General features: G+C 42.1%; 1 protein-coding gene across 9 annotated transcripts in view; it reads right to left on the bottom strand.

Annotated features, from left to right (window-relative positions):
• Positions 1 to 26795, bottom strand: part of LOC115202872 (muscarinic acetylcholine receptor M4) — a 177469-nt gene that overhangs the window by 72839 nt on the left and 77835 nt on the right. For 6 of the 9 annotated variants that reach the window (XM_029766998.1, XM_029766996.1, XM_029766999.1 and 3 more), the window contains 5 exons: positions 24850 to 25004; positions 17977 to 18116; positions 8286 to 8396; positions 7759 to 7955; positions 1397 to 1501 (listed from right to left, as the gene is read on the bottom strand). In XM_029766998.1, coding sequence (XP_029622858.1) covers positions 1397 to 1501; positions 7759 to 7955; positions 8286 to 8396; positions 17977 to 18116; positions 24850 to 25004 — 708 coding nt within the window. The remainder of the gene's footprint in view (positions 1 to 1396; positions 1502 to 7758; positions 7956 to 8285; positions 8397 to 17976; positions 18117 to 24849; positions 25005 to 26795) is intronic. The other 3 variants (XM_029767000.1, XM_029767002.1, XM_029767006.1) reach the window with 1 other exon arrangement.

Here is a 26795-nt window from a genome sequence, read left to right as displayed (position 1 = left end):
CGCCTATCTGTCAAGCACACATGGTTATTTGGCTTTGCCACAACGTGATTGGCTGTTTATACCCATAAATGTAAAAAAATAAATATTCCTCTACAGGCAAAATACTGTATATGAAGATTACTGAGCGAACGTCGACAGCCTAAATGTTTCGCAAGCACACTTAATGTGATGCGGAGAATGAAAATGAGAGAGTGAGTAGGCTGCCTCTAGCGATGCATGGAGAAGCCAGACTGACAGATCAGAGTACTGGGTGTTATCTGTCAGTCACAAACTCTCCCGGGACTCTGCAAAGAAATTCATAATGAAATTTGTGTCAAAAACAAAGCCACAGTCAGAAGCACACAAGTGCAGTACCATAAGGTGGAAACACGGCAACTTTAGCATCCAAAACTTCAGGCATTCAGGATATGAACAAAGTACTTTTAAAAAAGTATTATTGTACTTATGGCTGTCCCTTCTACTGAAAACAGGAGGCATTGTTGTTTTTGTCAGGCGCTTAAATTGTTGGGAGTACGAAATATGTCAATTTGGAAGAGTAAAAACAGGCTGTATGTTTTTGTTCTTCATTTGAATTGGGCTCCAAGCAACCATAAAAGTTTATGAACAATGGTATTATACCGTTATCTGCAGAATTACACTGAGTGTGCCAGCAGGACAGTGGCCCTGGCAATGCTATTATTCGTATGGGTGGGACTACTACTGTACATTGGAAAAACATTCAAAAGAGCTACTGCTTACAATGTACAATACTATTTTTCGCACTGTGTTTGCTGGCAACAGTTACATCCACTCCAGTTTATGGCTACTGTATTCACTGCGCACATTACGATCATTTGTGGTCTATAGATCATATTCACTAGAGTGTAAGAAATGTGTGAGCGTCGACTACTGGGCTGTAATAATCCCAGCCGTAATAAAGCTCGGTTGCCCCTACAGGGGAGAGGCCATTAACGGGTTTAATGAAGGGGAGAATATGAGGGAGGGAGGAAGAGGGAGGCCTCCTCCCTCCGTGTCCTCAACCCCAGAGATAAGGAGGCAGTGAGTACTGACAATCACCTCAAACAATGACCAAATGTATTTATCACAGCCAACCACCCCTGTTGACTGACTGGTCTTGCTAATGATGTGGTGGTAGAACGGTGTTAAGATCATAGATAAAGAACTGAGATGACCTCGTAGATTAGGAACTGAGATGTTTTCTCTGACTCACCTGGAGCTACATTATGTCTCCTTTATGTCTCCTATTTGGCAGCTGTTTTGCTCGCAGGCAAAGATTGTCTCGACTTTTAACACTATTTTGTGGCGTATAATGACCCCACAAATGCCACTCAAATATGAGATAAGATTCTATTTACACTGAGAATCAGGTGTGAGGAGGAGGACTGGATGGGGTTACCTGGGTTAGCCAAGGTGGTGCTGGCCTCTGTGGAGGCCTCGGTTGACAGAGACGGTGTCGTCTCTGCGCTGCTGCCTGGATGAAGGTCCCTTATGTGTCCAGCAACTTCGGGGAGGAAGGAAATAAAACGCAGCACATGTTGAGACCGTGTTCGCTGGGAGAGAATGTACATTTACCTTACATTTTGTACGGTTTAGAAAACATGCGTGCCTTGGTGACGCCAACAGAATCTTGTGTTCATCGTGTAAGAGGAAAACTACATCCAGTCAGATTACAACCGTTTACCCAGGTAAACATTCAAAGTCATTCAAACCCTCCAAAAGCCACCTCATCGTGAAGGGAATTCTTCAAGGTGATCTGCTCCAAAAAAAAGAAATACGCCAAGGAGATGGATATGTACCGTGTATAGTACCCCGTACAATGATATATTTGTCGGAATATAGATTTTACTCTGACTGAGAAACCTGTGCTGTGTTTAAACCATATCCCTCAAACATGTTTCCTAAAGAAATGTTTAGTCTCAGTGAGGGGGAGAGGAATCGGATTAGCGCAGTATTTTGTGGCTCCATCTGCGAGGTGGAGAGATGAAAGCCCGCATTGAGCGGCTGCCGTCTGCCGACGAGGAGAGTGAATGAGGATAGTGAAGAGAAAAAAAAAAGCTAAAACGTCTCTCGTATGCAAAACTGGACTAGGGACAGTTCCTCCTATACATGTTCTCTCAGACCTCCAAAATCGTGGATTTCTGATTGTGACATCAAAGGTGAATATTGGCGTGACTATTTTCACTTCGAGATCCAATCAAACCAGAGACTGACAAGGCTAGGGGATTATACTGAAACTCGCATGGCATCAGGGAATTGGATATAAGACCTGCCAGTGGGTGGCATTCTATCTGACTGTTTGACACCACAAGGCCAGAGGCTGCATGAGTAGCACTCTCAGTGTCAGTCACCTGTCCACCTGCTAACTGAACTGCAGAACCTTTTTAGAGTGGAAGTTTTTCCCACAGTAAATAGCATTGACGGGTACAAATCCATTTAGGTTTTCCGCCTTAGAAGGGATGACGGGAACGTTTACAGTGATGGATCACACCCATTTACCTTAACGACGACGCCTCTTGATAAGTAGGTGACAAGACGAGCCTTGGTTGGTTAACCACAAAGAAATAAACAATGTACATTACAAAAAACTGTATGGTGACGTTTCGGATCTAAGATGATTCTCATTCAAACCATTCAACCATAGTTCAGTGAAAAAGTAAACTGAAGATTTGAAAGATGATTTCTCCCTCGCCCCGCCCATATACGGTATAACCTGTGTAATTACACGCTTTTCAATATACTGAAAGTTTTCCAGTCGTTAAACCGGAGGGGTTTCTTGACGACCCAGATAGTAAATGGTAAGTCCTGGGGGGCCTCTATTGCTACTGTTGATTAGTCAAATATCCTCAGTCTATTCTCCATTTCCCCCATCGAACAGCGGGAGGCGCCATTTAAAATCCTCTTCGGTGGAGTAAGAGAGCATCTGCTTTATTGCTCTGCCCTGTGTCATCTCCCAAGCGTGGCCCCAAAAATACAGAAGGTGTTGAGGGAACGTTTCCTCCGTACCCACACGGCCTCTTATCGGCACATCAGAGGACCAGCGCTGAGCATTTCCTATAGTCTCTCTGACTCTCCCGCTCTCTCTCTCTCTCTCTCTGTCCGTGGGATAAATGTTCATTTGGCCTAATAATGCAACTCGGGCGCTTTAGCTTCATCACTGTCCTGACAAATTGATTGCGGCTGATTTACCTGCGCGGTGGGCTATTAGGGCTCTCCGAAGTGTGTCGCTGCCTTAATGAAAGCAGGTGGGAAGTGTCACCTTGTGTTTAATACCTCTCCTCTGCACAAAACATAGGGTGTCTGACTGGCTGGAGGGGACTCGACTCAAACGAAATCTTGGCTGAAGTCACTTTGCCGGGTGGGCGGGTGTAACAGAGGTGCTGGTTGACTTCTTTTGGGGATCATTCGGGAATACGATAAATCGGAACTACTTAACTAAAATGACATATTAGGCCTTACACAAAAGAGAAAGTAAGACCCTGGGCAAGAGTCGTGCCGAGTGTCCTATGAGACAGCTATTCTTTGAAGCACAAAGGCTCGACTGCCAAGGCATAAATACGGTGTGTAATGACTCTATCATGATAAAATGTGATCATCCTCTCTCATAGTGCTGCTAATCCATTTCAAATGAACACGTCGAGCAATGTTTGAATACAACTTGCTGAACAAGAGTTGGGCCTGAGGAGTGCGCTGTTCAACGCGATGCGCGGAGGCGTGTTCCCAATGCCTGCTCCATCCAACGGCAAATGCTCCATCAGGCATGCACTGGAGAGAGCTGCTAAAGAGTCACTTAAGGCATCACAGCCGTGGAGATGCGGATTAGTCAAACCAGCCAGCCCACAGTATGTGGATGGATGATTCAGATCCGAATGATACGTAAATGTAATTTCCCTTTGCACCAGGCCCAACAGTGCAACGGGCAAACGCAATTGCAAAGTTGCCCATTTGTTGGGACTATTTTGACCTACAGTCAATTTGCACTCACACCAATAATATTATGATGAATAAATTCAGGTTTTAATCATTAAAAACCTTTTCTTTGTGAGGAGTAATATTAGGCATCCTGATAGTGGTGTTTCATACCTCCATCATTTTTGGGGAAAATTGTCAAATACACAATTTGCATACAATACCTCCATCTACCACTGAAAACTCCTTGGATGATATATTTCAGATAATATTAGATATTATGAAACCTAACTTCAGGTTTGGGTAAGGAAGTAGGCATCATAAGAAAGTAGCGTTTCTTATATAAGAGGGACTCGAGTCTTTTTTTATGGGAAGGAAAACACTCCACTTCAAGAAATAGGCACATTTCCACTCGAGAGTATCGGCGTCCGAGCAGTCAACTTTTGAAGGGCGGCGGGTTGGAGTCAAAGCAATCAACCTTAATTACCCTCGAACTCCTGGACACCTGTCAGAGAATCCTCTCATAGCTCAATCTGTATGACGAGGACCATGACAGAATGAACAGACATGGTCAGAACTGGTTCCAAGTGAGGTACAATTAGTACACGCCTACATACAGTACAGTGGATCTCTATCCCCCAATAGGGGAGTAGAAACAGAGATAAATGTTAAGTGCCGGATACGATTGGATGAAAGGTGAAAGGCCCTTGTCTTATGGTGTACAAAACATCCTTTTTTGCTTGAAATACTGTAACTTATTGAAGGCTTGGCGTGAGACCTTGTTTTCGAATTTCCCGCCGGGTGTTTGTTTCCATCATTCATTTGTAATGAGTATAACGGAGGTGTGCTAATGCTCTCGCGACGTAATGCCTCGTGCACAACATTCCAGCTGAGCCGAAATGGACTGTGGCGCTCCGTTTGTGGATATTGACTCTATTGGAATTGAGTCTAAAACCCCTGTAGACAGTACCTTAAGAAGGCCCAGACACACAAAAGCAGGTCTCATTTTCTCTGCCAGCGCTCACGTTCCCAGATGTGCCACTGGGAAACATAAAGATACAGTAATGGAAATGATATTTCAGTGCCCCAAGAGAGACGTGTTTTGGATGAGACCCAATATCACGACATCTATTTATGTGATCTGTTACTAAGACAGTTAATGCAGAGATATCGGGTAATTGGTATTGCTATATTACCACTGGGACAACAGACAAGTAATGGTCCACTTCACCTGATTTAGGAACCAAGAGCAATTCAGAGGTTATTGTCTTAAAGGGCAATTTCACTTCTTTTAAAAAAACAAGTTTTTTACTTCACATTGATTATCTCCAGCACCACCTCAACATCAACATATGTGAAAATGGCACCTTTCTGTTTTATAGTAAGAAAAAGATAGGAAGTATAAGTATTTCCAATTACATCATTGATGCGCATCATATGATTTTAACCAATTATGAGTAGGCATTGCCTACTAATTGGTTGATGATGTCATTGGAAAGACACGGTATCTTCCTGTATCTTTTTTTACCACAAAATATAGAAACACGGCATTTTCACATACAGTATGTTGATGTTGGGGTGGTGCTGAAGATGATGAATAGGAAGTTGAAAATTAGTGAAATGTACCTTTAATTAACTAAACAAGTATTTGCTTCCTGTTGCCAGGTACTGTATGAGCCATTGGTGCATGCCTTTGAGGTCTTTGTTCTGCTCTGTATGGAATGAGGTCAAGGAGGTTGTTAAGACTGATTGCAATTAGGTTAAGTCCTAAATGCCAAATTCGTCAAATGAAAAGGATTCCATAAAAAGTTAATTCAATTATGACGCTACTAATTTGCCAGGTTGTATTTCCTGACAGCAACGAGGAACAAATTCCCCATTAATGAAAAAACGCAGCCGTTGTAGAAATGCACTGAAACAGAACAGCAGAAAGTGTTGTGCAGTAAAATGGAACCTAGTTGTGAATTCAGTGATGGGGTGATCATTACCATCACCGACCATCCAAGAGGGTCGCTAGCTGATATGATTAAAACCAGAATGGTGATTTACACAGTTCACTCGCACAATTAATGACAAATTGAAAGTTCTTACAATATGCTTGAGGGGAGCTCTCTGCATATATATTGCATATTGTGACTTACCTGTTAAGACATTACACAGTTGAACAGCTCAGTATTATGAAAACGATATACAGTGCCTTCGGAAAGTATTCAGACCCCTTGACTTTTTCCACATTTTGTTAGAGTCCAGCCTTATTCTAAAATTGATTAAATTGTTTTCCCCCCTCATCAACCTACACACAATACCCCATATTGACAAAGCAAAAACAAGTTTAGATTTTTCTGCAAATGTATTTAAAATAAAAAACGGAAATATCACATTTACATAAGTATTCAGACCCTTTACTCAATACTTTTTTGAAGCACCTTTGGCAGCGATTACAGCCTCGAGTCTTCTTGGGTATGACGCTACAAGCTTGGCACATCTGTATTTGGGGAGTTTCTCCCATTCTTCTCTGCAGATCCTCTCAAGCTCTGTCAGGTTGGATGGGGAGCGTAACTGCAAAGCTATTTTCAGGTCTCTCCAGAGATGTCCGATCGGGTTCAAGTCCGGGCTCTGGCTGGGCCTCTCAAGGACATACAGAGACTTGTCCCGAAGCCACTCCTTCGTTGTCTTGGCTGTGTGCTTGGGGTAGTTGACCTGTTGGAAGGTGAACCTTCGCCCCATTCTGAGGTCCTGAGCGCTCTGGAGCAGGTTTTCATCAAGGATCTCTCTGTACATTGCTCCATTCATCTTTGCCTCCATCCTGACTAGTCTCCCAGTCCCTGCCGCTGAAAAACATCCCCATAGCATGATGCTGCCATCACCATGCTTCACAGTAGGGATGGTGCCAGGTTTCCTCCAGATGTGACGCTTGGCATTCATGCCAAAGGTCTTTCCTCAGACCAGAGAATTTAGTTTCTCATAGTCTCAGAGTCTTTAGGTGTCTTTTGGCAAACTCCAAGCGGGCTGTCATGTGCCTTTTCCTGGGGAGTGGCGTCCGTCTGGCCACTCTACCATTAAGACCTGATTAGTGGAGTCCTGCAGAGATGGTTGTCCTTCTGGAAGGTTCTCCCATCGCCACAGAGGAACTCGGGAGCTCTGTCAGAGTGACCATCGGGTTCTTGGTCACCTCCCTGACCAAGGCCCTTCTCTCCCGATTGCTCAGTTTGGCCGGGCGGCCAGCTCTAGGAAGAGTCTTGGTGGTTCCAAACTTCTTCCATTTAAGAATAATGGAGGCCACTGTGTTCTCGGGGACCTTCAATGCTGCAGAATTGTTTTGGTACCGTTCCCCAGATCTGTGCCTCGACACAACCCTGTCTCTGAGCTCTACGGACAATTCCTTCAACCTCATGGCTTGGTTTTACTCTGACATGCACTGTCAACCGTGGGACCTTATACAGACAGGTGTGTGCCTTTCCAAATCATGTCCAATCAATTGAATTTACCACAGGTGGACTCCAATCAAGATGTAGAAACATCTCAAGGATAATCAATGGAAACAGGGAGCACCTGAACTAAATTTCGCGTCTCATAGCAAAGGGTCTGAATTATTTAGTAAATAAGGTGTTTCTGTTTTTTCTTTTTATAAATTAGCAAAACATTTGAAAAACCTGTTTTCATTGTCACTATGGGGTATTGTGTGTAGATTGCTGAGGATTTGTATTTATTTAATCCATTTTAGAATAAGTCTAACGTAACAAAATGTGGAAAAAGTCAAAGGGACCAAATACTTTCTAGATCTAGTAGACAGGGTAAATGCTGGAGGGACTGGGGGAGAGAGACATGGGTATAGATATAGGTAGACCTTACTGTCTGTTGCTTCGGAGGCCTGGGATGTGCTGGGGACCTGTGGATCTCGGTCGGTCTGTGTTTCGGCATTCTGAAGCTGTAGGACGGGTGTCTGCGTGCCTTGTGATGTCACAACGGGGGTAGGGTGACGGGGCTGGAGACCGATGGCGTTCATAAGTCCCATGTCCCTTTCAGACCTCAAGGGGGCCCTGCTGCTCCTGCAAAACCCAGCCACATAGTCAACGCTGATCCATATGGATGTAAGTGTATGTATGACACTTGAGTGTTGGCATTGCATTTTGTTGAAACACAACTTACTGTTGTGAGCAAAAGGGGAGAGTCCAATGTCAATACACAGAACTAGTGCTGTCTTTACTTTGACAGACATGTAAGCACCGTTCAGAGAATGCCTGCTAGACAGAAGACTTGCATATCTCCATTGAAGAAAAAAACTCTACTTGCACATCCCCCTTCTCTGAAAGCCACATTTACCTTGCTATTGTTCTCACACACACCATCCTCAAAGGCCAACCCCTGCCAATTCTCACCCTGGTCGCTCTCCGTCGTGGCTCTCACCGGTACCACCGCCTCGATTGTTGTTGACAGCAAATACGAGCTCACTGTGCTCAGCGGACCCGTCTCCGTCTGACTGGGCATCTCTGGAGGGGAGAGACGAAGGGGAGAGAAAGAGATCGAAAGAGAGTGCGAGAAAGAAACAAAGAAAAGGAAAGAGAGAGGGACATTGTACAATGAGTCAGTACTATCATATTCATGTTTCATCATTTGGTCATATTTGTATGTTTAAATCAGAGAACTAAGAATGTTCAGTTCCAATGTTCCACTTGTCATGTCAGACCTATACAGCAGGATACGCTAAAGCTTTCAATAAGTTACAGTATTTCAAGCAGAAAAGGATGTTTTGTACATCATAAAACTAAACGTTTCGCTAGACAGAATGAGCAGTCCATACATTACCAACAAGCAGATCCCTCACAATGGTCCCCAGCATTAAGATGAGAAATCTTTTGTGCTGCTTCATTGCATCATAGCTCAAAATGACACAACGTTGACTGACGCAGGTAGTCAGACCTGGGTACATCCACAACTATGATTTCATCGGATAAAAATCAATTCACTCCGGCTATCTCCCGCGTAGAATATAAATAAAACGTACATCATTTTACCTTGCAGTGAAACAGTTGAGATCGTTTTCATAATACCGCACTGGTCTGAGAATCTGACCAATAAGTGTCTGTTCCACTGATGTTGAGCCATAAAATGACCTCAAGAACTTATATTCACATTTAAAACATTCCTGTCCAGTAGGATTGGATTAAATCTTTAAACAGAGACAGAATGGTGCTGGAGTTCACCTAGAGGCAGGTTTTGGTATTTTAATCCTGCAAAATGATCCAGAATTATTTCTTAAGTGGGGGCGGCAGGTAGCATAGTGGTTAGAGCGTCGGCCCAGTAACCAGAAGGTTGCTAGATCGAATCCCCGAGCTGACAAGTTAAAAATCTGTCGTTCTGCCCCTGAACAAGGCAGCTAACCCAGTCATTGTAAATAAGAATTTGTTCTTAACTGACTTGCCTGGTTAAATAAAGGTTCAATTAAAATAAAAAAAATTATATTGTTTTTTAAGCTCATTGTTTTTAATCAACGTTTCGTTTTTTTGATAGCTTATCAAGTATAGAACATATGAATTCTTCGCTTTTTAATCATCAACGTTAAATTAGTTAACATATTTGGCTACTTCTCCAACCGCTCCAATCAACTAGCAAATTGTTTGGATTCAAATACCAGCCGAGCTAGATCTTTCTAGATCCTCTACACAGAAGGATTCCTCAGAAGTTTTAAACAGATTAAAACAACCCTGCGTAAGGACCTTAAGAACAGCCTCTCGATACGGGCTCCTACGGAAAACATGGTGATCACGGGCCTGGCCATTTCTGCAGGCTGACCCTCGGGCAAATTACGTCACCCACTCCAAGCCAATACAGTCCATACAGAGAGCAGTGGACCAACCAAAATGTAAATGTAACGTTTTTACACCAATGCCTTCACACGTCGTGCACTCTACAATCTTCAAGCCTTAACAAGTCTCCTCTTTTGTATGAGTTTATCTCAGAGAATGATTTTGACCTGATCTGCCTCACTGAAAAATGGCACAAAGAGGGGGACTTTGAGCATCTAGATGCGGCAGCTCGGCCTGGATATAAATACATTGAAAAGGCGCGCGAGCCCCCCTCCAGACAAGCACAGTTTTTTTTATTCCTGAGTTTTGTGAACTATTAACCTCTGTACGCTCCACCCTCTCCAACATTGTAATTTTGGGTGACTTTAACATCCATGTTGACTCACCCAAGTGCTCTACGGCTGCTGACTTCTTTAACATGCTGGACTGCCTAAACCATGTGCAACATGTAATTGTTCCCCACCCACAATCGTCGACACACAATACATTATCACTGGAGATGTCCCTGCCTCTAACCAACTTGGTGTATCTGACCACAAGCCTGTGACATGGTCTGACTGCTCCCATTCCGCTCCACCGCCCAAAGGGGGCCATTCATTTCTGCCACCTAAGGAAATTTAACCCATCCCTCTTCCTGGAACACATCCAGCCCACCTTTGAGTCTGGCTGCAGTGAGCTGGCCCCCGACGTCATGGTCAACCTGTATAACAGCACTATGAGTAATACCCTGAGGAACATTGCTCCCGAAAAAACATGAAAGTAACCTTCCAACACTCTTCACAGAATGAAGACTCATGGCCGTAAGCTTGAGAGGTGTTGGAGGAAGGACGGCTTCACTGTCCATCTACTGGCCTACAAAGACCACCAAGCAAAGATATTCTGCTGTCCTAAAATCAGCACGATCCACCATGATCGTCAACAACAAAGCTAACCTCAGAATCCTCTTTCTCAACCATCAACCACCTTCTCAAGCCTGCAAACTCATCTGAGCAGTGCAATCGGAACTTTTAAAACGGGCCTTAAAACACGTCTCTACACCACTGTCTTTCTTATAGTCCTAACCTGGAAAGTCCTTTTAGCACCTAGCCTAATACTGCTATTTCCTGCCTGGATTCTAAATGTATGATGTTTTTATTGTATATATATTTTGCCTATGTAGAACTATGAGATGACCCAAAGCGCTATACAAATGAAATGTATTATTATTATTACTACTATAAACACAAATTAAAGAAATTCTCAAGTTCTTTTGTATACTTTTTATGCAGTACTGAAAGTAGTGCTGACGAGCTAAAAGTGGTCCCGAAAATTGCATACAACGTCACATATGTACAGATATCTGCACCACGTCATTGCTCTCTCTTGCTCTGCTGTGTGTGAATCTTGCTAGCTGCCACTCAAATGGCAAGGGGCTGAAGCTCATTGGCTATAACTCTAATTGCTAGGGGGCTAATGGCTAATTTAGTTAAAACAGTAATTCTGCTCATAGATTATGCATGTATGAACTAAACATTCAGCCCTAAATGGGAGGTTAAAAAAATACTTATTAGTCGCCAAAGTTCCAGAGCATGTCTTTAAGTCACATCCAAATAGTATTGTGGCATGAGTGTTGGGAGAATGCAAGCCCTCCATAAAGCCTGGTAACATTGAATAGCTAGAGATAGTCAAGCAGTTGGTTTCTGGGAAGACAGCACTATTCAAATGCATCTATCAGCTGTATCTTAGACGGATTAATAAACTGCATCTTATTAGAATAATTAATCAACTGCATCTTATTACAAGGATTAATAAACTGCATCTTATTACTTGGAAACGAGCTAAATAAGTTTCCATGTTCCATTAATCCCCAGCTGCATCTTATTAGAAGGATTAATAAAATGCATCTTATTAGAACGATTAATAAGCTGCATCTTATTAGAATAATTAATAAACTGCATCTTATTAGAAGGATTAATAAACTGCATCTTATTAGTTGGAAATGAGCAAAATAGGTTTCCATGTTCCATTAATCCCCAACTGCATCTTATTAGAAGGATTAATAGACTGCATCTTATTAGAAGGATTAATAAACTGCATCTTATTAGAAGGATTCATAAACTGCATCTTATTAGAAGGATTAATAAGCTGCATCTTACTAGAAGGAAACTAGAATGAAACGAGCAAAATAAGTTTCCATGTTCCATTAATCCTCAACTGCATCTTATTAGAATGATTAATAAACTGCATCTTATTAGGATTAATAAACTGCATCTTATTAGAAGGAAATTAGTAAAATAAGTTTCCATTAATCCCCAGCTGCATCTTATTAGAAGGATTAATACGCTGCATCTTATTAGAAGGAAACGAGCAAAATAGTTTTCCATGTTCCATTAATCCCCAGCTGCATCTTATCAGAAGGATTAATACACTGCATCTTATTAGAAGGAAACGAGCAAAATAGTTTTCCATGTTCCATTAATCCCCAGCTGCATCTTTTTAGAAGGATTAATAAACTGCATCGTATTAGAAGGATAAATAAACTGCATCTTATTAGAAGGAAAAGAGTAAAATAAGTTTCCATGTTCCATTAATCCCCAGCTGCATCTTTTAGAAGGATTAATAAACTGCATCGTATTAGAAGGATTAATAAACTGCATCGTATTAGAAGGATAAATAAACTGCATCCATGTTCCATTAAGCCCCAGCTGCATCGTATTAGAAGGATTAATAAACTGCATCGTATTAGAAGGATTAATAAACTGCATCCATGTTCCATTAATCCCCAGCTGCATCTTTTAGAAAGATTAATAAACTGCATCGTATTAGAAGGATTAATAAACTGCATCGTATTAGAAGGATAAATAAACTGCATCGTATTAGAAGGATTAATAAACTGCATCCATGTTCCATTAATCCCCAGCTGCATCGTATTAGAAGGATAAATAAACTGCATCGTATTAGAAGGATTAATAAACTGCATCCATGTTCCATTAATCCCCAGCTGCATCGTATTAGAAGGATTAATAAACTGCATCCATGTTCCATTAATCCCCAGCTGCATCTTTTAGAAGGATTAATAAACTGCATCGTATTAGAAGGATTAATAAACTGCATCGTATTAGAAGGATAAATAAACTGCATCGTATTAGAAGGATTAATAAACTGCATCCATGTTCCATTATTCCCCAGCTGCATCGTATTAGAAGGATTAATAAACTGCATCCATGTTCCATTAATCCCCAGTATCAGTGGACAAGCAGCAGAGTCAGCGAATCAGCAGCCTGTGAGAGACACTGATAAATCATGTACACTTAACGACCCTTCTGCTACAACCGTTAATTAAAATAAGTATGATACAGGGAAATGAAATAGTTGATAAGAAACTGAGCAGTGGCTCTTTTTGGGGTAGTTACCATGGATCTAGGAAAACTGCTGGCAGGCCTCAAATTGGGAAGATATAGCACAAAAGTGGATATCTTATATGGACTGTTCTTCTTTCTCATGCCGGGAGGTAGATAAACATAATGTGTATATTTCCAAAGACCATATTCTGGTGTGTAAACAGCGCAGTTGATGGACTGGTGTGCTGAAAGAAAAAAATGGATGAGAGAAAGGAGAAAGAGGGGATATTCTATTCACTCACTCCCTCAGGCAAAAAATAATATATCTGAGAGACAAATTGAGTGCGTGACACTTAAAATCGCCGGAACGGCAGCCCCTGACATGCTACTGCTTTCAAACCTGTCAAATTGTCTGCTTTACAACAAGCACACCAGGCAGTCGAAGAGACCTGCCCAAATCCCCAGAGGAAGACAATCTATGTCTTCTCTCATTTGCATGAAACCGGGGGGCGGATATCTTGAGATATAACATTGAGCTCTGCAAATATCACCAGAATGATTCAACATTAGACACATGCATACGTTATGCATGAGCTATTTTGACATAAGCTTGGACGGGCCCAACTCAAACCTGTGTCTGAGCCAGTAATTGGATATGGGCACTGTTTGCTTCTTCATCATTGTCTTGGATAATGTGTAGCACACGAGGTTCATTAGCAAGTACGGTACCACGTCCAGCTGTAGTGAGTGCAGTTTTGCTAGAATCTCCTTTAACACACTTAGAACAAGACTAAGAACTGGAATAGAGACCGTTTGGACAGAGGTGTTTGGGTTTACAACGAGCCAGAGCTGAAGCCTCAACTGTTTTTGCCAATGGTCTTAAAATGCCTCCATAAAAGGGATAATGAGAGCTCTTCCTCAGGGCTCCTTTACCCAGCATTCTCTGGGAGACTGGCCTGTTCTCCTCCAGCTGTTCCAAACTCCGGCAGGCCACTGCTCCACCTCATGACAGTTAGAGGCATTTATGGGATATCAGTGTGTGATGATGATGATGATGATGATACACATACAGTACTATTGAGAGAAGGTGCTGGATATCATGAGTGCGCATCTGGTTTACAAGTCCCTACATTTTCTGCTTCAAATGTAAGAAAGCCACTGTGTAAAGTGAGAAGGAGGAGTGGGATAATCAATTTGAGGATAGATTTTCTCAGGTACCTGTACACGTGAAACCCTGGTTCCAGTCGGATAACTAATCAAAGTCCGCATTTAACCTGACGTAGACCCTGTACTAAGTAGCAAGGAATTCCTACCTGTACCATTAGAGAATTTGGCCCGTGAAAAGCTTGCATTTTAGACCTCCAGCACACTAGCTGTGAATCTGAAAGGAAGTATACAATCCAAGAAAAGCTGCCAAGAACAGAATACATGGTGGGAGTAGGATCAAACTTTCAGGAGATAAATAAAGAAATAATATCGACAGTATTAGGACCAAAAGGGGGAAAGTTATTATCCCAAACAAGGCCACTCTCTCTCTCTCTCTCTCTGTCCTGATCTCATTTCAGTTTCATCAGCAACAACACGTATCTGCTCCGGGAGCAAAGCTGATTACAGCACAGCATGCTTAATAAAAAAAAGAAGAAGTCAAATTGCATTATTTTTCATGCTGTTATTCTATATAATAAAACAGAAAGGCTACACCAGGCATGGAAAATTGAATTATGGGTCTGAAAAAAAAAATCGATCCCACAACAACCACCTCCATCTGCCAGCGAAATTGGGCTGTAAAATACAAAGTGCTACCCAAATCCCCCAAAACTAGGACAATGGAAGACAACGGAATGTGAGATATTTTGGTGAGGGATGACCAATAAGCTGAGAAATCAGATAGCCAGAGACGGTGAGGCGTCTGTGCAACAGCTGAGATTGACAGGCTGCTCTTAGAATATAGCTGTTTCGACTAGGATGGTTGGCCTCTGCCCAACTCGTTCCAGTGCCCCTGATCCCAGTGCCTTCTGTTGCTAAAGAGGTTACTTTGACTACACAATGACCAACAGATCTCTGCTTAGTCTGTACTCCACTTGTGGGGCAAACAACCACTTTTCCACTCAATTGGCATTTGGTCAAGGTGAAAAGGTGGCTAACAGTACAAACCTATGGACTGTAGTTGAAACAAATATTAATCAAGAGGATGGTCATCATCAAAGAAAGGGCTGATTGAATTACTAATCCCCTAAACAGTCGATCACCCAAAACGGCTGACAATCATTGTTTGCTCTGATTCATGTCAAACTGAACGCAGTGAGACATTGATAGGCTGTTTTGGCTTGGAGAGAAATCACCAGTAAAACTGAAATGTGGATGAAAAAAAAGTACACTTCTTCGAGAAAACAAGCAGCCTTAAATAGTTTTTCATCCGAGCAGAAAATGAAATATTATGGGTTGTAGGAAAAGAAAAACAAATAATTGATTGAAGATGTCAGGGTTCTCGTGAATACGTACAGAGCGAGGAAACTGCCTCTTCATCTGAGAAGCCTGCCTGTGGGCAAATCAGAAAACATTTCTCTCACGCTGCTTCAGACTGCCAACACATATGAAGTGCCGGATATTCAAATGCAGCTTAAATTGCTGCTTTCTCAGTAGAGAAGATGACGTGTGCATCGTTGCTGATCCATCTCTACTAGGTATCCTAGAGAGAGGGTGTATGTACAGTAACATGCTGCCTCGCTGCTGAGGTAGTGCTGCTATTCGAGGTCCGGCCATATACGAGCTCCTGCTGTAAACCCCCTTAGACATGTTTGATCATGTCATTAACACAACACAAAGAGAATACAAACAAATACAGTGGGGGAAAAAAGTATTTGATCCCCTGCTGATTTTGTACGTTTGCCCACTTACAAAGAAATGATCAGTCTATAATTTTAAATGGTAGGTTTATATGAACAGTGAGAGACAGAATAACAAAAAAATCCAGAAAAACGCACGTCAAAAATGTTATAAAATGATTTGCATTTTAATGAGGGAAATAAATATTTGACCCCTCTGCAAAACATGACTTAGTACTTGGTGGCAAAACCCTTGTTGGCAATCCCAAAGGTCAGACGTTTCTTGTAGTTGGCCACCAGGTTTGCACACATCTCAGGAGGGATTTTGTCCCACTCCTCTTTGCAGATCTTCTCCAAGTCATTAAGGTTTCGAGGCTGACGTTTGGCAACTCGAATCTTCAGCTCCCTCCACAGATTTCCTATGGGATTGAGATGCGTTTTTCTCAATATTTTTGTTGTTATTCTGTCTCTCACTGTTCAAATAAACCTAACATTAAAATTATAGACTGATCATTTCTTTGTCAGTGGGCAAACGTACAAAATCAGCAGGGGATCAAATACCTTTTTCCCCCACTGTACACATCCTGGGATTCTGGTCTTTATTCCCCTCTTTAAATGATCCCTGCTCAACAGTGTAGTAGGAGATGAGCCACTGATTGCAGCACAACTGCTTCTACCATTAGTAAACACACAGGGATATAATAATTGGTCTCCCGAGTGGCGCAGCGGTCTAAGGCACTGCATCTCAGTGCTAGAGGCGCCACTACAGACACCTTGGTTCGAATCCAGGCGATGTCACAACTGGTCCCATAGGGCGGCGCACAATCGGCCCTGCGTCGTCTGGGTTTGGCCGGTGTAGGCCGTCATTGTAAATAAGAATTTGTTATTAACTGACTTGCCTAGTTAAATAAAGGTTAAATAAAAAAATATAAAAAAAATAGGCTTTCCCCAATAGGGATGTGGAGTCAATGCTGCAGTGCTGTACAGTATGTGTGCCTGTGAGTGAGGCAGTATGTCCATTGGGAGTACTGTTTGTGTTCTTCCTCTTGTGATGTTTGTTTGGTTATGATGCACCTGTGGTGCTCTGCGTGTGTAGGAATGCTGTTACTGAATTTTACAGATCACAATTAGGGCTTCAGGATATAGATGTGGTTGTAAGTCTCTCTTGCATGTACAGTGATTCTCTGGGTAAGATTATTGTTGGATCATTAAAATGGCTGACATAAATTAGAGACAATTTTGCTGTTGATGAAATGCAATGTCTTTAGGGATGTTTTCGATATAATTCCCCAAATTTCCTCTTCAAAATCACATAACATTTGTCTAGACTTAACTATTGCTGTTAGTAAACTTTTGGTTTGTTAGTAAGGTTTGTCATTTCTATGTGTAGAAAATACTATTTGGTCATAATGCACATTTTACTGATGTTGGATGATATCTAAGCTATAGTTTTTGTCCCTTGAAGTAACAATGTAGGCCCGGGGGCTAGGGAGAACAAATCATTCTTCCACTAACACCAGGCAATTTATTTCAGACAGCCAGACAGAACGGAGAAAAACATAACTGAGAAACTTCATGAAGCGTGAGTGAGAACAAGCTCCTCCGACTTGACATAGCTGATGACATCTGGCTGAATAAGACAGTGGGCGCTCCATCGATCCAACTCTCCCTGCCCTGCCTGCCTGCCTGCCTGCCGTGGGTGGGTGGGTGGGGGAGCTGCCGCCTGCCTTCCCGAATGCCAAAGGCTTTAAAGCCATGAGCACTGGGACTCTCGGGCCATTACGTAACCACACAAATGAGGGGATTCTTGTCCTCACCAGCAGAAACATAGATTTATCTAAAGCAGGGATAGAAAATACACTAATTGGCTATTCGTTTTCACTGTTTCCATACAAATGTAAAACAAATACATGGCATGTAGAGAAACGTGCTATGGGAGAAATCTAGCCACAGGCCACTCCTGATTTAAACATACTGTGGTAGTGAGAGAAGAGGTAGTGAGGACAAACTTAGTTCTCTAAGCCAGGGGTAGATTGCACTGTGCGAGAGGGAAAGCAAGAAAGAGAGAAAGAGAGAGAAACAGAGGTACTGTACAAAGAGTGTGTAGTGCAGACTTACACAGGTCTGCAGATGACGAGGTCTCCCTTGTTGGTACCGTAGGCAAGACCCAGGCCAGGTTCTGGGAGCCAGCGGGCCGAGTTGATGCTGACGTGTCTCCGCTGATCAGCGGCCATGGGGTACACCACATCAAACATTCTCTGGAGGGAATGGGGACACATGGAAAGAAATCAATTACAACCACACCAAAGAGTACCACTATTGTCCCAATATGATACAACCCCAACATCTTTTCAACAACAAAAGAGACAGTCATTTTACTGCATTAGCGCTGTCTTCTAATGAGCTTTATCTTTCACATTAGATTAGCATGTTATCGCATATTCATTCATTTCATGTTAATCTATCGGTTATCAATTAACCCGATGATTCAGAACCTGAGACATAATCCGTTACCAGTGTGGGAATAGCAGAACAATGCTGGAACTTTAGTCTGTCTGCTGAAGTGCTGATTTAGTGTTGTTGAGTCTGCCTTGTCAGAAAGTAGAGAGCCGCTCCTTAGCGGTTGGCTGTTCCCTCAATTGAATCAAGTTCAGGAGAGACGTTGTTGGAGTGCTCATTTAAGAGCAGTCACCTTGGCTTGTCACGCTACTTCTCAATATGACTAGCCAAAACTGCTGCTATGACAACCATATCAGGTGACAGACACGGGTACTACTTCCTGCCTCTGCGCTGTCTGCCTCTTACCTTACGAAGCGAAGATGAATGGCCACATATACCAGTCTGTCTACATCTGCATACAAATTTTACACCACAGACAAAATAGGGAGAAATAACAAAGGAGAGGGGGAAAAAGCGGTTTCATTCATCTCCAAACGTAGGAGCAAGACAGAATAATTGGGGATCTGCATAAGAGCTGTCAGCTCAGAGAGCCTCATTGGACTTTGTACGCTGCCATGACTTGGGCAGTGTGTCAGTTGTGCTCGCAGGGAATGCAAAATGATCAACGTACAAATTCAGAACACATCTAACACGGTCCCCCTTTTGCAAGAGTCATGTAAGAACAAAAAACAACAAGTTACATACACTACCGTTCAAAAGTTTGGGGTCATTTTGAAATGTCCTTGTTTTTTGTCCATTAAAATCAGATCAAATTGATCAGACATACAGTGTAGACATTGTTAATGTTGTAAATGACAATTGTAGCTTGACCAGTCTCAACGTCAACAGTGAAGAGGCGACTCCGGGATGCTGGCCTTCTAGGCAGAGTTGCAAAGAAAAAGCCATCTCTCAGACTGGCCAATAAAAATAGAATATTACGATGGGCAAAAGAACACAGACACTGGACGTCGAAGAGCACCCTGGACTCGCCTCTTCACTGTTGACGATGAGACTGGTGTTTTGCGGGTACTATTTAATGAAGCTGCTAGTTGAGGACTTGTGAGGCGTCTGTTTCTCAAACTAGATACTTTAATGTACTTGTCCTCTTGCTCAGTTATGCACTGGGGCCTCCCACTCCTCTTTCTATTTTGGTTAGAGCCAGTTTACGCTGTTCTGTGAGGGGAGTAGTACACAGCGTTGTACGAGATCTTCAGTTTCTTGGCAACTTCTCGCATAGCCTTCATTTCTCAGAACAAGAATAGACTGACGAGTTTCAGAAGAAAGGTCTTTGTTTCTGGCCATTTTGAGCCTGTAATCGAACCCACAAATGCCGACGCTCCAGATGCTCAACTAGTCTGAATGGCAGTTTAATTGCTTCTTTAATCAGAACAACAGTTTTCAGCTGTGCTAACATAATTGCAAAAGGGTTTTTTAATGATCAATTAGCCTTCTAAAATAATCAACTTGGATTAGCTAACACAACGTGCCATTGGAACACAGGAGTGATGGTTGCTGATAATGGGCCTCTGTACACCTATGTAGATATTCCATTAAAAAAATCAGCCGTTTCCAGCTACAAAAGTCATTTACAACATTAACAATGTCTACACTGTATTTCTGATCAATTTGATGCAACTTTAATGGACAGAAAATATGTTTGAAAAAACGACAACAAAAAAAACAGCGTTGAACGAGAAACTGAAGATCTCGTACAACGCTGTGTACTACTCCCTTCATAGTTTGAGAAACAGATGCCTCACAAGTCCTCAACTGGCAGCTTCAATAAATAGTACCCGCAAAACACCAGTCTCAATGTCAACAAAAAGAAAAGATTAAGATGGGCAAAAGAACACGGGCACTGGACAGAGGAACTACATTAAAAAAAGCAGGTCGCTAGGTGTAGGCAAGACCATAAGCAAATAGGTCAACTGGGATATGACTAAAGAGATACTCAGGGTGATATTTCCACAAATAGACAGGTATTCTCCTTTCCATGGTAGCAAGATCTTATCTATTTTTGCAAACTTTCTATTAAAATTCATTGGAGTGAGATAATTTATTTATTTCTGCATATGAATACCGAGTATGTCCACATCACCATCAGACCATTTTATTGGTAAACTACACGGTAATGTAAATGTTGTATTTGTTTGTGATCCAACACATAATATAGTACACTTGTTGGTTTTAATCAAGAGAGGATAGAAAAAGTATCTAGATCCTCTATGAGGCTGTAGAGGGATCCAAATTGTGGATTTGGATCCTCCAAAATGTAATTATTCCAGGCATTTATAAACTCAGCAAAAAAATAAACGTCCTCTCACTGTCAACTGCTTTTATTTTCAGCAAACTTAACGTGTAAATATTTGTATGAACATAAGATTCAACAACTGAGACATAAACTGAACAAGTTCCACAGACATGTGACTAACAGAAATGTAATAATGTGTCCCTGAACAAAGGGGGGCGGGGTCAAAATCAAAAGTAACAGTCAGAATCTGGTGTGGCCACCAGCTGCATTAAGTACTGCAGTGCATCTCCTCCTCATGGACTGCACCAGATTTGCCAGTTCTTGCTGTGAGATGTTACCCCACTCTTCTACCAAGGCACCTGCAAGTTCCTGGACATTTCTGGGAGGAATGGCCCTAGCCCTCACCCTCCGATCCAACAGGTCCCAGACGTGCTCAATGGGATTGAGATCCGGGCTCTTCGCTGGCCATGGCAGAACACTAGCATTCCTGTCTTGCAGGAAATCACGCACAGAACGAGCAGTATGGCTAGTGGCATTGTCATGCTGGAGGGTCATGTCAGGATGAGCCTGCAGGAAGAGTACCACATGAGGGAGGAGGATGTCTTCCCTGTAACGCACAGCATTGAGATTGCCTGCAATGACAATAAACTCAGTCTGATGATGCTGTGACACACCGCCCCAAACCATGACAGACCCTCCACCTCCCAATCGATCCTGCTCCAGAGTACAGGCCTCGGTGTAACGCTCATTTTTTCGATGATAAACGCGAATCCGACCTTCACCCCTGGCGAGACAAAACTGCGACTCGTCAGTGAAGAGCACTTTTTGCCAGTCCTGTCTGGTCCAGCGACGGTGGGTTTGTGCCCATAGGAAACGTTGTTGCCGGTGATGTCTGGTGAGGACCTGCCTTACAACAGGCCTACAAGCTCTCAGTCCAGCCTCTCTCAGCCTATTGCAGACAGTCTGAGCACTGATGGAGGGATTGTGCGTTCCTGGTGTAACTCGGGCAGTTGTTACAATCCTGTACCTGTCCCGCAGGTGTGATGTTCGGATGTACTGATCCTGTGCAGGTGTTGTTACACGTGGTCTGCCACTGTGAGGACGATCAGCTGTCCGTCCTGTAGCACTGTCTTAAGCGTCTCACAGTACGGACATTGCAATTTATTGCCCTGGCCACATCTGCAGTCCTCATGCCTCCTTGCAGCATGCCTAAGGCACGTTCAAGCAGATGAGCAGGGACCCTGGGCATCTTTCTTTTGGTGTTTTTCAGAGTCAGTAGAAAAACCTAATTAGTGTCCTAAGTTTTCATAACTGTGACCTTAATTCCCTACCATCTGTAAGCTGTTAGTGTCTAGGTGCATGTTCATTAATTGTTTATGGTTCATTGAACAAGCATGGGAAACAGTGTTTAAACCCTTTACAATGAAGATCTGTGAAGTTATTTAGATTTTTACGAATTATCTTTGAAAGACAGGGTTCTGAAAAAGGGACGTTTCTGTTTTTGCTGAGTTTATATAAACTCCAGTTGTACTTTATCAAAGTCAGCTATGAACACCAGGCCTGGTTTCCCAGATTTTTCATCGCGTTCTATTATTTCAAGTACTTGTACTTTATTACCTCCAATGTATTTTCCATGTAAAAAAATTAGGATGAATAATATCCGACAATACCTTTTAAATTCTATGCGCTAAGCATTTTGCAAGAATTGTAAAAGGCCTCCAATTTTTTTTATGGACTGGATCTTTATATTTACCACTTGGATCCTGTTTCAGTAATAATGAAATCTGACCTTGTTGAGTGTCTGATAATCTACGATGTATATAGGTAGATATATACAGTACAAAAAAACAAAAAAAACTGCATGAAATGAAATGTATGCATTAACTACTGTAAGTCGCTCTGGATAAGAGCGTCTGCTAAATGACTAAAATGTAAAATGTATAGGAGTGGTTAAAACATGCTAATAATGGTCCTCTGAGTATATCAAAAAAGGTTTTGTATACTTCCACTGGTACGCCATCCAGCCCTGGAGTTTTCCCAGCCTTAAAGGCTTTAATTGCGTCAAGAAGTTACTCCTCTGTAATTTGGCCTTCACATGAGTCTTTCTGTACAGCTGTTAATTTGACATTATTCATATAAAAAACATCCATACAATTAGCTTTGGCTTTCAAAATATTGTTTGGTGAATCATGGGTGACTGTCATTTGTAACAAGCTTCAGTAAATTATTTATGGTAGCATTTCTATGTTGAAGATACAAAAATATAAAAAAATGGTGCATTTTCCCATATTCCATCCAGTTAGCTTTATTTTTATAATATATTACACTTGATCTTGAATAAGTTCCTCTATTTATTTTTGTTTTTCCTCTAACTTATTCTGACCCTCTAGGGTACAGTTTTTATTGCTATTTATCTGTACTGTTAGTCCTCGTATTTCCTTTGTTAATATGGACTCTTGACCTAAATTGCTTTTGTTTTATAGATGAGTACTGAATTGCATGGCCTCTAAAGGCACATTTAAAAGTGTCCCATACAATAAGGGGATCTGCTGTACCTATGTTATGTCAGAAAAAGTCAGTTATAAATTCTTCTGTCCTAGTTAAAAACAATTTATCATCCAATAGGCTTTGATTAAATTTCCAATATCCTCTCCCACATGTAAATTATGTAAGAGTAATATAAATGCCAAACACCTCTTAGTTCACTTCAAAATCAAAGATGGGCTTTCATGCGCCGTGTGGTAGCTTTAAAAACAAAAACAATATTCACAATTTGTTCAATTAGATTTGGCTAATTATGGCTCTCTTCAGACCATGTAACTGTTCAGTTACAAAAGTTATGTCACAACAATTTCACCACTGGCAATGTGAGAAGTTGGGAGTTAGAAGAGTTACTGGTGCTGCACTCCCCCAACCCCAAAGTTAAAATGTCACCTCAATCATCATATAGCCTAGTTGCCAGGGCTACATGGCATCTTCAAAAATTGGGAGGGACGGAGAACAGTCTCACAAACAGCAAGAGGCAGAGGGAGAAACAGAAAGACAACATCAAAGTGGCACCCTGGTGTTGTTTACCCAGCCAAGTCATTAAAAGCTGCCCAGGCAGTGGGGTCCTGCTTCCTGCTTTCATCAAGGCCTCTGAGGGCTGGCTCTGGGGTGGCCATGGGACACTGGGCTGTGTTCTGGGTCACTGGGATGTCACAGATGGATCCCTGGTTCCAAGCCCTGCATCATACACACTTTACCCCTCATCCTTCATACACTACCTATCACAACCCCTGTTACATTCTGATACATGTACAGCCAAAACAGAGTCGCATATTGAGCCTCCAAACACAGAAAACGTTCAAAGACTCTTCATTACTATTTAAGTGTGGCACATTGTACCACACCGTTTACACAATCGCACATTCTCTAAATGGTCATCTGGATTATTAAAAAAAAATGGTTGCCTCAACAACAACAAAAAAACATGTTTCACAGTGCTGTTGATCAACGATCATCAAGACTGTAACAGCAGACAAGTTCCTCTGAAAGAGGAAAGGGAACACACTGTAGTGTGGTCAGCCAAAGGGCCATGAGAGTTCACGGGGTCGATTAAAGACTAAATGAAATGTGCATAACCATGATTCTACTTGGGGTCTAGCCACAGAAGTCTCTCAATTACACTAGCTCACTTTGTACTGCTGGAATATAAAAGGCTAGAGCCAGCACCTGGAGGCGTGTGAAAATTCTCTGATTGTAAGCCCATTTTCTACCCCCATCTCGTTGGAAAATACAGATATTTGGTACCTTCAGAATCCAGTTAAAGTAGAGTCAATGCAGGCTCTGCCAGCACTGGTTTGATTGTTTGGGGTTGCTAATCTGGCTGGCCATTGTGAGAGGGCTGGAGCTGCGAGGGTATTATTGAGCTACTGTGCTGCATTGAATTGTAATGTCTGTCTCACGTTCCGGCTCAGTTGGTTAGAGATAATGGGGGTGGGTGGGTGGGGGTGGGGATCTATTGTTCATCCCCCCCCAAATGATGGAGTTAAAGTAGCTATTTATAAAGAGTCATACTCTTTGCCAGCCAGAAGAAGCTTATCATTTACAATGTTCTTTACCTCCAGATTTGGGAGGTTTCATTTGGTTACTGTCACCCTGAAGATGCTTACAGATGATTTGGGTCTAGGTTCTTGCTGGCATTTTCAAGTTCAATGCAAATCAACCAGAATCAAGACGCATTGATGAAAGCACAAATAAATGGCATAATACCTTGTTGTTCCTGAAATTCCAAAAGGGTGAACGTTGGCCAAACTCACCCTCATGGAAGTCTCTCCACCATGGGGCTGCTGCAGGCGTAACACTTGCGCTACCATGTGGTCTGTGCTGTGATGGAGCAGGATCCGGCGAGAGGCCAAGCCCACCATCACGTAGTGGCCCATTGGGGACAGGCTGACAGAAATGGCATTAGGACCTAGACAAAGAAGAGATGGTTAGGCTACTTTACGTCGAGCATGGACGGGTTTGGCATATCAACTTAAAGCAAACATTGAACACCTTTTGTCATGGTTTTACTTGAGGGCCTAAAAACAGTATTTACAGTCTGACTGAAACACTCAACCGGAACCATTAAATTAAACTGTCCTGCCTTCTCTGATGCCTTAGATGCATGCTACTGTACAAGCAGGCTAATGCAAGTCATGTTTCATTTCCTAACAAACCAGTGAAGTATTTCTTAAATGAATGGTTTTAATGGTTTTTGACGACAGATGAATATTTGTTCCCACTTGAGAAACATACGGTAAAACAACCTCTCTCATTAAAGACAACCATTTGGAAACCGATGCTATTATCCAGTTAGGAATCTGGATTATATCCAAAATGGAATGCAATTTGCACCTGCTAAAAATCTAAAAGGTATATTTGTGTACTTGATTAAGCTATTGCCTAGTCTTAATGATTGGTAAGTGTTGTACTGCTCGCAAGAGTAGATTACCGTAAATTCCGGACTATAAGCCGCAACTTTTTTCCCACGCTTTGAACCTCGCGGCTTAAACAATGACGCGGCTAATATATGGATTTTTCCCGCTTTCACATTTTTTTTTCTCCCAAAAAACATTCTGTGACGTGCTCAGTTTTTTGGCGGCATGAAGCTTTCATTAGACCAATGAAATTGCCGAACGGTTAAGGTCAAACAACTTTTTTGTTTACTGTTTAGATTAAATCGAGCGCGCTCAAACTTCCCATCATTCTGATTACGGTAGTCATTTTGTCACCCTGATTCCTGGGGGCACAACAAAGTATTTGCAGCCACTCGACATCAGTGTAAATCGTGCATTTAAGGTGGCGCTCCGTGTTCAGTGGGAGGCTTGGATGACAAGTGGGGAGAAATCCTTCACTAAAACGGGCCGCATGCGAAGAGCATATTTTTGGCCTTACTACAATTATATTTCATACATGTATGGTCATGTGAAATTGTCCAATAAGACCCCATTGAGTTGTTTGGCTGCCATATTGGAAAAAAGGCTTCTATGGGGTTAATGCGGAAATTCTGTGATGGCCCAGTATCTACAAATCTTTTTAAAACCCAGTTTTTTCTAGTTGTGTGCGCAATTTGGTGCCTCTATCCCCAAAGTTACAATCCAAAAACATAGTGGCCCCATTACTAGGGATGGGCACGGTTATTTGAATACTCGAAAATCCGAGCAGACGTTAGTCTTCGATTACCTGCGAGGGTGTATTCATTTGTTAAATATCTGATATTGCAACACACAAGGATATACCAGGACATTTTTATAAAACAAAAGTTTCACCGCTTTTATGAGTGAGCCCCATGAAAAAAAAATTCCGGTAGACTAGGCTACACACTTTTCAAGCGTGTAACTTACTGTCGTCAATCAAAGCAGCACTACAGTCTGAGGCTCCATGAATAGAAAGTAAAGTGGGAGATTTCTATTCAATGCAAAATGGAATTACAATTACAGAATTAAGGTGGCTAAATGAGAAGGGGTAGGCTACAATGATTAACCAACAGGTAGGCCGTTGTTTAATATGGAGTTGTTGTAGACAAGGACGGAGATCGCGGCAAAATAGCATAAATAATCCTTGCTAGCTAGCTAGCTGGCTAATTTAACTGGCTAGCTTCTTCAAATAGACGTGATGCAGTCAAGACAGACACTACCAGATGAGGTGATAGGTTATCTATCACAGCAACAAGTTTGTCTAATTTGTGCGAGTCGGTTTGGCTACTTTCTTCCTCTCTCCC

This window comes from Salmo trutta, chromosome 12 (assembly GCF_901001165.1).
Source record: "Salmo trutta chromosome 12, fSalTru1.1, whole genome shotgun sequence".
Classification (NCBI taxonomy): domain Eukaryota; kingdom Metazoa; phylum Chordata; class Actinopteri; order Salmoniformes; family Salmonidae; genus Salmo; species Salmo trutta.
The sequence above is the reverse complement of the archived record's forward strand: the minus strand, read 5'-3'. Positions and strand labels throughout refer to the sequence as shown.